Genomic DNA, 15,234 nt, shown 5'->3' on the forward strand with positions numbered 1-15,234 from the left:
AGTGAGCTGAGCACTGGCATTCATTCCTCACTACTTCCTGCATATGAATACAATGTGACCAGCTGTTTTAAGCTCCTGCTGCTGTGTCTTCCCCACCAAAATGGACTCTCTTAGAACTGTGAGCCAAAAAGAACCCTTTCCCCCTCAGATTGTTTTGATTAGGGTATTTTAATCATGGCAATAGGCCAAGTGACTAAGATAGCATGTTAACCAACATTACCCAGTGAGCACTCTATGATTAAAACAAGAAGTTTCTTTATTGTTGGATCTTTAGGAGAAAATAATCTATCACTAGTACTGTAACTCATGGTTGAGTCACAAATAAAACTAAGCAAAACAAAACAGAAATGCCTTCCTTTTACCATTTTCTTATTTAGTGAGTGGGGTTAATTTCTTCCATATTATACTTTCAAGAGGAATTTAGGTGGGAGGTATGAACATGGATGTTCATAGCTCACTGTTTATTATACTCCCCTCAACAACAAAAATGGTCATTGATGGGATAATTGATAAATGGTGATATATTCATACAATAAAAAACTATATAGCAAAGAAAATTAAGCATGTGTTCTAAAGTTGAAAACAGAAAAAATGAGTCAGGGGCCAGAGTCTGATTAAAACTTCAGTTTTGGTGGAAAAAGAACACCCCACCATCTTATCACTCAGGCTTCCTCAGGTCACAGGGATCCTATCCCATCTCGGATCTGCATGTCCCTCCAAGTCACTCTCCACCAACTCAGCTCTCAGTTCAGTCCTACATCTCCAGGATCCTTCCCTGCCCCAGACTTGTGGTCCTAAACTCTATCCCTTGGACCTTCTTTCATCCCCACTGTCTGAGTTCTGTGTGCCCCAGACCTGTGAACTTCCACCCTAACATACTGGTAACCTATTCACCTAGTAGCCCCCATTCCACCCCCCTAATCCAGAACACTCTGCAGTCAATTCTGGAATCTTAACTCAAAAGTTTCCCCTATCTCTGGCTGAACTGAGACCACTTCTTTTACCTCAATTCTACAGCAACATAAAGTCACCCCCAAACTAAACACCAAACACTACTCAGCTTAGTTATAACCTGACAAGTAACAAACAAGATACAAACAAGCATTCAACAAGGACAAGATCATTTACCCATTCTAAGAAACACCACCACACAAGTACAGATGGCCAGGTCTCAGCAAAAAAATCACACACAACATGGATAACCAAAATAATATGGCTACTACAGAAATTAACAACGCCATTGAATGTTTCCTAAGAATGACAAGAAAGTGGATACATAGGCAATGACTTCAAAATAAGAATTATAAATGTTCAAGGAACTTAAAGAGGATACAAATAAAAAACTGAATGAAGACCATGAAAACACAAACACTTAAATGAAATAGTTAAAACAACTCAAAACATGAAATTAGAATTCAGTAAAGAGATAGAATCTCTGAAGAAAAGCCAATTTGAAATAATACTTGAAATAAAAAAAAACTCAGGAACTCAAACAAAAAGTTTAAAGGAAAGAAGCAAAAAGGAAGTGGAGGAAATCAAAGAGACTATCACATCTTGAAGATAAGCTTGGAGAAATGGATACCTTCATCAAAGAAAATGTCAAATCTAAAACCACCAAGGAATGGAATATGTAAGACCTTTGGGACACTGTAAAAAACAACAACAACAGCCAAAAAAAAAAACCTATGAATCATAGTCATAGACGAAGAAACCCAGTTTAAAGGTACAGAAAACAGAAAAAAATTTTTTTGAGATGGGGTCTCCTTGTAATCCTGGGCTGCCCTGAAACGTGCCATGTAGACCAGGCTAGCCTCAGTATCACAGAGATCCACCTGCCTCTGCCTCCTGCATGTTGGAATTAAAGGTATGAACCACTACACCTGGCAGAAAATATGTTTGATAAAATTATAGAAGAAAATTTCCCAAACCTAGGCCAAGAGATACCTATCAAGGTACAAGAAGCATATAGAACACCAAATAGACAGGTCCAGGAACAAAACTCCTCACATCATATAGTAGTCAAAACACTAAACATATGGAGCAAAAAAAAAAAAAAAAAGATATTGAAAGCTATGAGAGAGAAAGATGAAGTCACATATAAAAATGAAGTCACAGGACCATTGGAATAACAGCTGACTTTTCAATGGAGGCTATGAAAGCCAGAAAGCCTTGGACCAATGTTATACAAGTCATGGAAAACAGATTCCACCCCAGACTACTATACACAGCAAAACTGTCAGTTGTATCTGAAGGAGAAAGAAAAGTTTTCTATGATAAAAACAGATTTAAGAAATTTATGTCTATGAAACCAGCTCTACAGAGAATATTTGATGGAATACTTTGATTAGAAGAGAAAATTAAATACTATAAATAGGGTATAAAAAATAAATTATCCCAGAACAGTCACCCAAAAGAGATCCACACTATAACACCAACATAATAGGAATTAATAAACATTGGTCAATAATAATCCTCAATATTAATGGTCTCAGCTCCCCAGTTAAAAAAAAAAAAAAAACAACAACAAAAAAAACCTAACCGATTGGATTAGAAAACAGGATCCCAGGGCTGGAGAGATGTGTCTGCAGTTAAGAGCACTGGATGCTTTTGCAGAGGACCCGGGTTTGAGTCCAGCACCCACATGATGACTAACAACCATCCATAACTCCAGTCCCAGGGGAATCCGACACACTCTTCCAACCTCTGCAGGCACTGCACAACATGGGTGCACTTACATCCATGAAGGCAATACAGTCATACACATAAAATAAAAACAATGAATAAAGTATTAATTTTTTAAAAAGAAAGAAAACAGGATCTCTTCAATTTGCTGTGTCCAAGACAGACACCTCACTAGCAATGACTTATATCACCATAGAGTAAAAGGATGGAAAAAGATATTCCAAGTAAATGGAACTAAGAAACAAACAAGTGTAGCTATTTGACAAGATGGACTTCAAACTAAAACTAATCAGAAGAGACAGGGAATACCAACTGCTTCATACTCATTAAAGGAAAAATCCACGAAGAAGAAATTATAATCCTACACTTATATGCACATCACACAGAAATATCCAATTTCATTAAAAAAAACTTTATTAGCTCTAAAATATCACATTGACTCTAACACAGTGATAGTGGGTGACTTTAATACTCCATTGTCAGCAATAGGCAGGTCAACCAGAAAAAACTAAACAGAGCAACTTTCCAGTTGAATAACACCATAAATCAAATGGACTTTACAGAGATCTACAGAACATTCCACCCAAACACCAAAGAATAAACTTTCTTTTCAGAAACCCATGAAACTTTCTCCATAATTTGCCACACATTAAGACACAAAGCAAGTCTCCACAAATTTATGAAAATTAAAATATCAACTTGTTTTCTATCTGACTACAAAGGAATAACATGAGAAAGCACCAATAATAAAAATCAGAAAAAGTACAGAAATTCATGTGAGCTAAACAGCACATTACTGAATGAATATTGGATCATGGAAGAAATCAAGAAGGAAATTAAAAATTTCACAAAATTGAATGAAAATGAAAATACAGCATACCAAAACCTTTGGGACACAATGAAGGCAGTACTAAGAGAAAATTTTATAGCATTAAGTGCCTAAAGCAGAAATTATAAACATCTTATATAAAGAAATTAATGATGTACCCGGAAGCCTTGGAAAATCAAGAATAAACAACACCTAAAAAGAGTAAATGGGAATAATAAATAAAATCAAGGGTGAAAATAATGAAATAGAAAAGAAGAAAACAATACAAAGAATCAATGAAACAAAGAGTTGGTTCTTTAAAAGGACTGGCAATATTGATGGACTTTTAGACAAATTAACCAGAAGAAAGAGAGAAGGAACCCAAATTAACAAACTTGGAGATGAAAAGGAAAATCTTACAACATACCCAGAGGAAATTTAGAAAATGATATACTTTAAAAATCTATATTCCACTAAACTAGAAAATCTAAAAGAAATGAATAAATTTCTAGGTATGTAGAGCTTACCAAAATTAAGTAAAAATGACATAAATAATTTAAATGGACCCATAACAATCAATGAGATACAATAATTAAAAATCTCCCAACTAAAAAAGCCCAGGACCAGATGGATACAGCACAGAATCCTACAAACCTTCAAAGATGAACTAATACCAATACTCCTCAAAGTATTCTGTAAAATATAAAATGAAGGAACACTTCCAAATTCCTTCTATGATGTCAGTATTACTCTAATGCCAAAACCTGACAAAGACCTAAAAAAAAAGGAAAATTACAGACCAATTTCTCTGATGAACATAGAAATGCAAGTTCTCAATAAAATACTCAAACTGAATACAAGGAAACATCAAAAAGATTATACACCATGATCAAGTTGGCTTCATCCCAGGGATGCAGGGCAGGTTCAATATATGTAAATCAATAAATCGAATTCACCACATAAACAGACTCAAGGACAAAAACCACATAATCATCTCATTAGATGCAGAAATGGCCTTTGACAAAATCCAACATCCATTCATAATAAAAGTCACAGAGAATGTAGGCTTACAGGGGACATATCTCAACATAATAAAGGCAATGCACTAAAATCCCACAGACAGTATCATACTAAATGAAGAAAAACTAAAAGCATTCCCATTAAAATCAAGAAAAAGATAAGAATTCCACTCTCTACATTCCTGTTCCATATAATGCTGGAAGTCTTCACTAGAGCAATAAGACAAATTAAGGGGATAAAGGGGATATAAATTGGAAAGAGGTCAAAAGTATCCTTATTTTCAGTATGATTCTATACATAAAGGACCCTAAAGACTGCACCAAACCTCCTAGAGATGATATAAATACATTCAGTGAAGTAATGGGATTAAAAAAAATAATAACACCTTCAAAATCAGTAGCCTTCCTATATCAACAAGAAACACACTGAGAAAAAAATCCAGAAAATGATCCCATTCATGATAGCCTCAAAGTCCATAAAATGTCTTAGAATAGGGGCTGGAGAGATGGCTCAGTGGTTAAGAGCTGGTTGTTCTTGCAGAAGACCCGGGTTCAAACCCCAGCACCCACATGGCAGATAACAACTGCCCATAACTCCAGTTCCAGGGGATCTGGCAGCCTCTTTTGTCCTCTGTGGGCATTGCACAACATGGGTGCACTCATCTACATGCCGGCAATACATGCATACACATAAAATAAAATAAAAAATAATACATATTTTTAAATGTCTTAGAATAAATCTAACAAAGGAAGTAAAAGACTTGTACAATAAAAACTTTAAGATGTTGAAGAAAGAAATTGAAGAAGATACCAGAAGATAGAAAGACCTCCCATGGTCATGATCAGTAGGATTAATATTGTGAAAAATGGCCATCCTACTAAAAGCAATCCACAAATTCAGTGAAATACCCATTAAAATTCCAACACAATTCTTTACAGAAATTGAAAAGATAATCTAGTTTCATATGGAAACACAAAACCTAAGGATAGTCAATTCTGAACAATCAAAGAACTCAAATGCAAGCTTAAACAAGACAAAAATTCCAGCATAGACATGGAGAAGTAGGTAAAAAATCCCAACCCAACCTAAGGAACTTTTGGCAATTGATAGCTGCTGGGAGGGGTAGAGACAATGTCTTGCCAAGATGGGGCTGTTGGTGAACCCAGTGGATGGACCCACACCGAAGGTGTTGCTAAAATTCCTTCTGGAAGATGTGCTTGATGTCCCACCGTTTCTTCTCAGGGTCCCAAAGACAAAGCAAAGCGAGATTCCACAAAACTGCAGCTTGGAAAACCAGTGAGTTTATTTGGGTTTGCTTACATAGCGGTGGGTGAGGGGGTTGCTTACAGAAGTGTGGGCAGGGGTGGGCTCCCCTCTACATTGCACCAGGGACCCTGTGACTTCCCAGCAGCTCCCCAAGATGGAAAAGGCCTGTACCTCAGGAAGTTTTCCATTTTGGTACCATTAGTCCCTCCTTCAGCACAACTCCAGACAAATGATTGGTTGATAGGTGTGGCTATCCCTCCTGTCCCTCCTTTCTTGTGGAGGTCAATAGTCATGTTGGTTCATGATGATCCTAAGCAAGTGGGTGCAACCAAGCTTGACATTTGGAGGATAGTATTATGCCACACTCCATGCCTTCTTCCAGCTCCTACATTCTTTCTGCCATCCTCTTCTGCAAGAGTCTCTGAGCCCTGGAGGGAGTGACATAGATGTAGGACAATCCTCCCTCTACTGTGGTGATTCTAAACTCTTGGTCCTTCTCATCTTCTTTCCAAGATGTGGCTGTTGGCCCATCTCAGTGGTATTCCTCCTACTATAAAAACAAATGAAAAGAAGCAGGGACATGACTGCTGTAATAACCTAACCTATGGGTATCAACACAAATGTTTGGAAGATATCTTAGCAGGTATCTAACAAAACATGCATCTAACAAAACAATTGCAATGGTTTCCCCACTGGGCCCTATAACTTCCCCTGCCATTGAGGGTTATCCTGGATTGAAGTACCAGATGTGTGTTTCTCTCCAAGGAGCAGGCCTTAAATCCAATCAGAAATTGTCGGTTGTACATATATTAGTCAAGCCACTATTGCACCAGCAGGCAGATTTTGCTTGGCATGTCGATAGTGCAGCACGCATAACTTTTGGGGACCATTCTCCCCTAATGATTCTGTATAGCACATCCTGGTGTATAATCACCAACTGTCTAGTCACAGGGAGTTTCCAGCTTAGTCCCAGCTTGATGTCTTCCTTTCCCATGCTCATATCATTTGGCATCTTCAGCAATAGGGTCTTTCTGGCTTTTTCTGGTTGCAACCAGCATTAGTGACAATAGCCTTTATCATTTCGAGGGCTTCCAGGGCCACCTTGGCCAACAGCTCTGGAATTTTCATTTAACAACTATATAGTTTTTTGGGCGCCTCTCTTTTTATTTTCATAAGATGCCTGTTGTTTACTCTTTGGCATTTATAGGATCATGCTGTTGTAGACTTTTCCCAACCATCCTGGTAAATATCACTTGTGCCTTACACAACCATAAACCTCCCAAGAATTTTACAGCTCTACCTGGCCCTTGTTTCTTCAGGTGTACTTGATATCTCTCAAATGGGTTCCACATTTGTAAAATACTCAGAAGTTAACATTATATACTAAATCAAACACAAACAAGATCTAACACATGGAAAGATTTTATCCATTTATCCATTTGTATCAATTGTTTTCTCAACAGAGCTATGTTGGGTACAATAGCATGGATAAGAGGCACCAACTTAGTTCTTTACTATCTTCAGTTATCTTTTGGAGCCATTTCATATCCTGGGGTTATTACGTGGAGCCTCCCTGCATTTTCTTATCCTTGATAAACTCATTGGGGCTGGCTCAAGTAGCCTGACCCTATATAGGGTCAAGGAGAAGTAGGGTCCCTCTTGCACCTGTTGGTTCACTGGGTCAGATAGGCCCTGGGTCTGCCTCCTGGCTGTAGCCATATCTATTGTCTCTCCATTGACCACACCTAGCTGCTGGAGGAGGTCCTGGCTGGGCAAACTGCCTCCACCCCTAGCATAACCTTTCCTAGAAGAGAAATATACCCTGTTTAATCTTTGGTGATCATTACCCACCCCTGGAAAGTTTTTATCTTCTGTATGCCTTTTGTAAACTGTTCCTTAGGTTAACGACTTCCAGAAGTGTCTCAGCACAGAATTTGCCATTTTGTCAATTTTTTTTTGTAAACTCTGTTCCTTATTAACGACTTCCAGAAGTGTCTCAGCACAGAATTTGCCATTTTGTCAATTTTTTTCTTTAGGAACATGGGTTAGACACAAATCTTGCCACATTACCCTCAAGTAACCCAAGTGGATCTTTCTCTCTGCTTTGTCTTTTTCCTATATCTTTTAGGTTGCTCTACTATTTTATAGACACGTTTTACATGCTGGTCTAAGTCACATAGACCTGCCAAAGCCTCTTCTATTTCACAAAGATCCTGCCCCACTAAGGGACTCAGCAAAGCCATTAAAGCACCATACCAATCTTGAGGTCCCTGATGAATCAAGTTCTTCTTTAAATCTCTGGTGAACACAGTCCTATCCGGCCTAGGCATCATTCATTTCTTTCCTCCTACCTAGTTCTCTCAGTAATGCCTGTCCCTCTTCTATGGTCTTCCAGCCCCTGATATCCATGGGACTATCCACTGGGGATGACCAAGTATCTCTAATGGCTCATACAAGCCAGTTCATCAGGGACTGATTCCCTCAGTACTGCTTCAGGTTATGCAGCCCATGGGTTCCATGTTTTGGGGTTCCAGGATGGGGCCTTGTGTTATCAATCTGATCTGTGTTTTCTTTCCCCTTAGACCTCCTAGCCATAAAAAATGGCAAACTAAAATCCCCATCTCTTTTTCTCTCTTATGCAATTTACTGGCAAGGTCAGAGGCCAATACTGAAGAGTCCTGACTCATATCCCTTTCTCACTGCAATTCCTCTCTTAACATCTTTTCTTACATCTTTAATCTCCCTGTGATCTATTGCCTCTTCCTGGGACATATCTTTTATTATGCAAAGAAATGGCCAAGCAGCATCTACAACTGCTCACTGAGACTCCCCCATGGTGTGCTACTCCCAGGACTTGCAAAGTTTGCTCTAGACCATCCACAGTCCTTAAAGCATTTCCATACTCAAGTGTTGGAACCCACCACTCAAGCAGGTACCCACTCTACAACACCTACAAGAGGACTACCATCCTGGGATTTCCCCCATTGACATCTTTGGCTTAGGTGGCCTCCCCTAGTTACATCTCACAATCCACTGCACAATCCATGCTGTTGCTGTTACTCCCATCAGCCCTATGGGGATAGCCCACCATGTTAAAATATCTTCTCCCAACACTCTCCCCTCACCCCTCACTGATATGGTCTCCTTCCCCATATCAGTGACATCACGATTGCCCTTCCTAAACTCAGCCTCGGTTATGTCCTATCCTGCTCAAGTATGCCAATTGTTGCTAAAATTCCTTCTGGGAGGCACTCATGGCATCCAGCCCCCTCCTGTCTTGGACCCAAAGACAAAGTGAGGTACAATTTCATCAAACTGCAGTTTGGGAAACCAGCAAGTTTATTTGGGCTTGCTCACAGAGCAGCAGGTGAGGGGGTTACTTACAGAAGTGGGGGTGGGGGTGGGCTCCTCTATACCTCACAGCAGGGACCCTGTGACTTCCCAGCAGTTGCTCAAGATGGTGAAGGCCCCTCCCTGCCTCTTGGACTTTTCCCTACTTAAGTATCCTTAGTCCCTCCCCATGGAGTAAATCCAGCCAACTAATTGGTTAAGTGGTGTGGCTGTCTCTCCCAACCCCTCCTCCAACCCCTCCTTTCTTGCTGAGGTCAACAGTCATATTTGTTTGTGATGATCCTAAACAAGTAGGTGTAAGCAAGCTTGACATTTAGAGGATAGTATTATGCCACAGTAGGACATTTGGGGACACAAACAAACTCTATGGGCCATATTATATGTATGAGAGTATGTGGAATTAGTGGCGGGGGGGGGACCAGTTGTGGGGAAGTATGGTTAGGGAAGGGGATCTAAATGCCATCAAATTATATTGTGTGAAATTATATCATATGTAATTATACTGTATATAATATTTTATATACAGCTCATAAAGCTGAAAATTTTACCATCTGATCCTTTACAGAAAAGGTTTCCAGCCCCAGTTAGTTCTAAAGAGGTATTAGATTTGTAGTTGCTTCTATTGTTATTTTTACATAATGACATGTATATATATAAGTTAATTACTTTATAAAATGACAGGGTCAGGGCTGGAGAGATGGATCAGTGGTTAAGAACAACATCTGCTCTTGTAGAAGACCTGGGTTGATTTTCAAGTATCCACCTGGTGGCTAACAACCATCCATAACTCCAGTTGCAGGGGATCTGACAACCTCTTCTGACCTCTGTGGGCATTGTATGACACAGGTGCACTTACATATATGCAGGCAAAACACTCATACACATAACATAAATTAAAAATAAAGTATTAAAAAAATAAGAGGGTCATATAGGAACCAATGATGATAGTTTATAATAGAGTTATTTTGCCTAATCGTTTTATTCATTTGAAGTTTAAAAGGAGTTTTAAAAATAGCCATTAGAAAGGGACCAGCAAGAGGGCTCAGCAGGTAAAGGCACTTGCTGCCAAGTCTGACATCTGAGTTTTATTTGCAGGACCCACATTGTAGAATGAGAGATCTGGCTGTCCTTTGACCACATAGTACCGTGGCACTTGTTGAGTTTTGAGTTATTTCTAGGTTGATATGAGTCCCTTACCAAAAGTATTTGGTTTTTACATGATTTTCATATAGTCACAATAACTTATTTATGCTGTCTTTAGTGTTATTTTTAAATGTTTTTATTGGGGCTGGAGAGATGGCTCAGTGGTTAAGAGCACTGACTGCTCTTGCAGAGGACCTGAGTTCAATTCCCAGCATCCACATGGTGGCTATGAACTGCCATATGCAGGCAATACACTCATACACATAAAACAACAAAATAATAAATATATAACCTATATATGTTGTACAATGCTCATGGAAGCCAGAAAAGGGCATCATATTCCCTGGAACTGGAGTTGTGGATGGTTGTTAGCCACCATGTGGTTGCTGGGAACTGAACCCAGGTCCTCTGCAAGAGCAGCCAAGTATTGTTAACCGCTGAGCCATCTCTCCAGCTCCAAGTAGTGTTAGTTGTTAAAAACAACCTTCTCTCCACTCAGATCATAACTTGTCCTTTGAAATTATTTTTTCAGTAAACTTTTGACTTCATTTGTAGCTAGAACCACATTTTATTGGAAAAGATGATTTAATTTTTTACTCTACTTACATTCACTTAGATATAATTGCCTTGACCACTTTTGACAACAAAGCAATGGAAAATTGGGGGCTGTTGGTGTTTGATGAGTCATCATTGTTGCTGCAACCAAATGATGAGCTGACAGAGAAAAAAGCTCTGATCTCCTCCACTGTCTCCCATGAGATTGGACACCAGGTATGTGGTGAAATGTTCTTCCTTACTTCTCAGGATCGTCTTCTCTAGCTACTTTACCCAAAGCAGCAAAACCCAGAAACAACTGTTACTAAATTTGGGGAAGGGAGACACATTTCTTGAAACATGTAGAAATGAATGAAAACAAGGAAGGGTCCATCCAGTTGAATCCAAGCCATCATTGAAACCTTGTAGTCCAATCAGGGTGTGAGAATTTACCTCCAAATGTTAGCTTCATCTTCATGAAGAGTAAGCCATACTGGCCTATGAGTGTTTTGCATTCCATCTTAAAAGAAGATACATTAAAAAGGCATCACTGAAAGGTAGCCATGCCTTATCAATGAATTATTGCGAGCATCTGTTGAATTTTATTTGGGGGAGAGAGTAGATGAGTGCAGCTCATATTCTAGTGAGGAGCATAGAAGGAAAAAAAAAAGTACAACCAAAAAGAACAACCAAGCTCTGTTGGCTTCGTGTTGTGATTTGAAAGTTTAGGCATTTGACTTCATGAAGATTCTCACACATGCCTTTTAGTCTCTAGTCCAGTAATACAAGTGTGAAGAATCTTAAGTATGACAGTAACATTTTCTTAGTTGTGTGACTACACAGGAAATGTTGGAAAGAGCCAACACTCTGGTTACACAGTCTACACACACAGGTTTTGATTAGTCATCTAAGTGTCATTTCTTGTTGTAGCCTAATATATAATATATATAACATATATAACTTGATATATATTTGCAAGCTTCTAATAGCTGCTGTAAAAAATTTGGTTAGATACCAGGGTACGGATTTGTTGATGTTAAAAATTGTTGTCTTTTTCTTTCCTAAGACATCTACACCTTTTTTTCCTGTTCAGCTCAAATAGAAAATATCTTCAGCTGGAATACATTGCAGAACATATGATTACTTGAATGATCTATGTGGCATAGATCAAATCATGACCTTAAAACATAGCATCTGTTTATAGGAAATCCTGGTTAGAGCAGAATGCAAGAATTGTAGGTGGTAAGTGAGACCCCAGGACTCCAACTTCCCTGAACTCAATACAACTTTTGTAGGCAAAGCAACAGTTTATAAAACCCTCACTAGTTGGCCTTGTGTTTAAACATCACAAGGTTTTTTTTTGTTTGTTTGTTTGTTTGTTTTCGGTCTTTTTAATTGGTTGTTTTTTGACAGGGCCTCTCTAATCAGAGCCCACCTGGAAGTCACAATGTGAACCAGGATGACCTCTATCTCCCAGAGATCTACCTGACTCTGCCTCCTGAGGGCTTGGATTAAAGGTTCATGCCACCACACCTGGCTAAACATTACTGATTTAAAACAAAAACTGCTTTCAGTCATTGGAGGCGAGCTAGTTATTTCAGAGAAATGCGTGGTTGGTATCTCCTCCTGTGAAAACAGCCACCTGTTTCAGAGTCCCGTTTCAAATTTGATTATTGATAGCAAATACAGTTGTCTTTTGGTCTCACATCTATTTAACATGAATTTACATTAAGACTCACTTATGTTACAGAAAGATCTTTTTCTCTTTCCTGTCTCCCAAAGTGGTTTGGAAACTTGGTTACCATGAGTTGGTGGAACAATATCTGGCTCAATGAGGGGTTTGCGTCTTATTTTGAACTTGGAATAATTAACTACTTCAACCCTAAACTTCCAAAAGTAAGTAATTTAAACATTTTACTAATTATAAAAATAATGCATATTCATTGTTGAAAATGTATAAAAATAGACAAATCTTAAAGAATACTAAATTATTAAAACTGTTATCAAAGATGAGCTAGGTTACCATTTATGTTATTACAAGTGTTTTACTTAGTATATACTTTTCATGTAAATGATATTTATACTAAAATTTAATTTGTTAAAAAATTCATTTACTTATTTGTTGTGTGTATGGGGGGGGGTGTACACAGCCCTTGTATAGAGGTCAGAGGACAACTTGGAGTCCATTCTTTGTTTTTTCCTTCCACCAAGTTGAACTCAGGTTGTCAGGTTTGGCAACAACGGCCCTTACCCACTGAACCATCTCATAAACCCTCCACAGAAACCTCCAATGCTGGTCTGGCTCAGCAGGGAAAGGTGTTTACTTCACAAGTCCAATGACTTGAGTTTGATCCCTGGGAACCTACAAAAAGGCAGACGGAGAGAACCAAGTCTGCGTGCGCGCGCACACACACACACACACACACACACACACACACCCCAAATAATAATAAATAAAAATTTAAAAAGAGAAACTTCAAATACTGGCTCAATCCTTTTTATACCATGAACACTCTTACACATCATTAAATCCATTTTGAAACAAAAATTTTTTTCTGTTATCTGGGAAGCCCTCTTTTAAAAAATATTTTATTAATTATTTTTATTTTATGTGTATGAACATATTGCCTGCATGTATGTAAGTACACCTGTATCATACAGTGTCCAAAGAGCTCAGAAGAGGGTGTTGGATTCCCCTGGAACTGGAGTCACAGATGGTTCTTAGCCACGATGTGGATGCTGGGAATCAAACCCAGGTCCTCTGCAAGAGCAGCTGGTGCTCTTAACCACTGAGCAATCTCTTCAGCCCCCTGGGAAGCCCTCTTAAGATTTCAGTTCCATGCCACCCACTCCACCCTTTCCAGCTGACCTAGATTGTGTTCCTTTCCCCAACAACACATGCTGTAATACCTCCACCGTCCTTCCCTAGACTGAGCCCAGGCCCTGTTTTCCTGGAAGGAAGTTTGGACATCATTCTATAGATGAGGGGAATCAAGTATTGAAAGACTCCATGACTTGCCCAGGTCACTTTTTAACTGGGACAGAATTGTGTTTAAAACTTAGCTGTCTATTGTAGTCATTCACTGTCTCAGACTCTTAAAATCCTTCTGCCCCCTCTTCTGCAATGATCCTTGAACCTTGGGAGGAGGGGGTTTTACAGATATCCCATTTAGGGCTGAGTACCCTGCAGTCTCTTGTTCTCTACACAGTGACCAGCTGTGAGTCTGTGTTAATCACTATCTGCTGTAAAATGAAGCTTTTCTGATGAGGTTTCAGAGATGTGCTAATCTATGGGTATAAGAATAAGTTATTAAAAAGTGACTTAATACTATGTCCATTTAGCTGAAAAATAGCAGTAGGTTTTTCCCCTATGGCCTATGACCTAAGTTATAGGTTCTTGACCCTGATAACAGTGCCAGGTATACTGTTCAGACACAACATGACAGTTGAACACATGAACTCATAGCAGTTGAGCAGCATACACAAGACATGTGCATGCTCAAGCCAGACAAAAATCCCAGTATGGGCAGGCCTCTCTCCTCCCCACAGGCCTCTCTCCGGGGTAAGTCCATGGCACCCTCTGTGCCTTGACTCCCCCAGCCTCACTCACCCTCCCATCCCCACCACCAGTCTCTCCTCCTAGTTTGGGTCCTGCCCCATTCCTTGTCTTGGGGCCCCAGACATCTGGGGAACCAATACTGCTTCCTGATCCTTTTCATCCAGACCCATGGAGTGCCTTCTCTGGGTCCCAGGAGCACTGCTTCTGGGCCTGGCCCCGCCCTCACCTCCCTCTGCTTCCCAGGGCCTGCACCACTCTCCAGCCTCTTTCTGGGACTCAGGGCCTGACCTTTCCTTGCCTTGATCCTTTGCAACCAGACCAACACAGCTCCTCAGTGCAGTCCCCAGGAGTCCTTGGGGCCTCTTCCCGCCCCATCTGCCTTTGCATCTCTGGGTGGCATAGCCACCAGCTGCCCTAGAACAGCATCTTTCCTGGGCCAGGCTCCCAGGCCATTCCAACCCCTAAATTTCTGAGGCCAAAATCTTTCCTGGAGGGATCCAGACCTTAGGAGAAAGCCTGAAAACATCTGACCCTCATCTGAATTGGGCCTCTGTGGGAACTCCTGAAGACAAAAGCAATCCGGCCACTCCAATATAAAATCAAAAGAGAGAACCGGAAGCTTAGACGAACCAACTTTTCATACCCAAAAAGTAAACCACAAAGACACATAAAGTTCACAAAAAGAAGCAGACCTAAACGTGAAGGCCTCAGTCTCACACAAGAATCTGAAACTACAAAAGAAATTCACATGGCCAAAATCACAGAGAAAAAATAATAACATGAAAAACCAAAATAATATATCCCCACCAAATACTGATAGTCCTCTAGAGGAGTACAATGAGAACCCCCTAGAGATAATGCAGGACATGGA

General features: G+C 39.7%; 1 protein-coding gene across 1 annotated transcript in view; it reads left to right on the top strand.

Annotated features, from left to right (window-relative positions):
* The window catches only part of Lvrn (laeverin), an 87,393-nt gene that overhangs the window by 32,944 nt on the left and 39,215 nt on the right, over positions 1–15,234 (top strand). The window contains exons 5-6 of the mRNA XM_008825276.3: positions 10,887–11,041; positions 12,587–12,700. Coding sequence (XP_008823498.1) covers positions 10,887–11,041; positions 12,587–12,700 — 269 coding nt within the window. The remainder of the gene's footprint in view (positions 1–10,886; positions 11,042–12,586; positions 12,701–15,234) is intronic.

This window comes from Nannospalax galili, unplaced genomic scaffold (assembly GCF_000622305.1).
Source record: "Nannospalax galili isolate Female #2095 unplaced genomic scaffold, S.galili_v1.0 scaffold128, whole genome shotgun sequence".
Lineage (NCBI taxonomy): Eukaryota > Metazoa > Chordata > Mammalia > Rodentia > Spalacidae > Nannospalax > Nannospalax galili.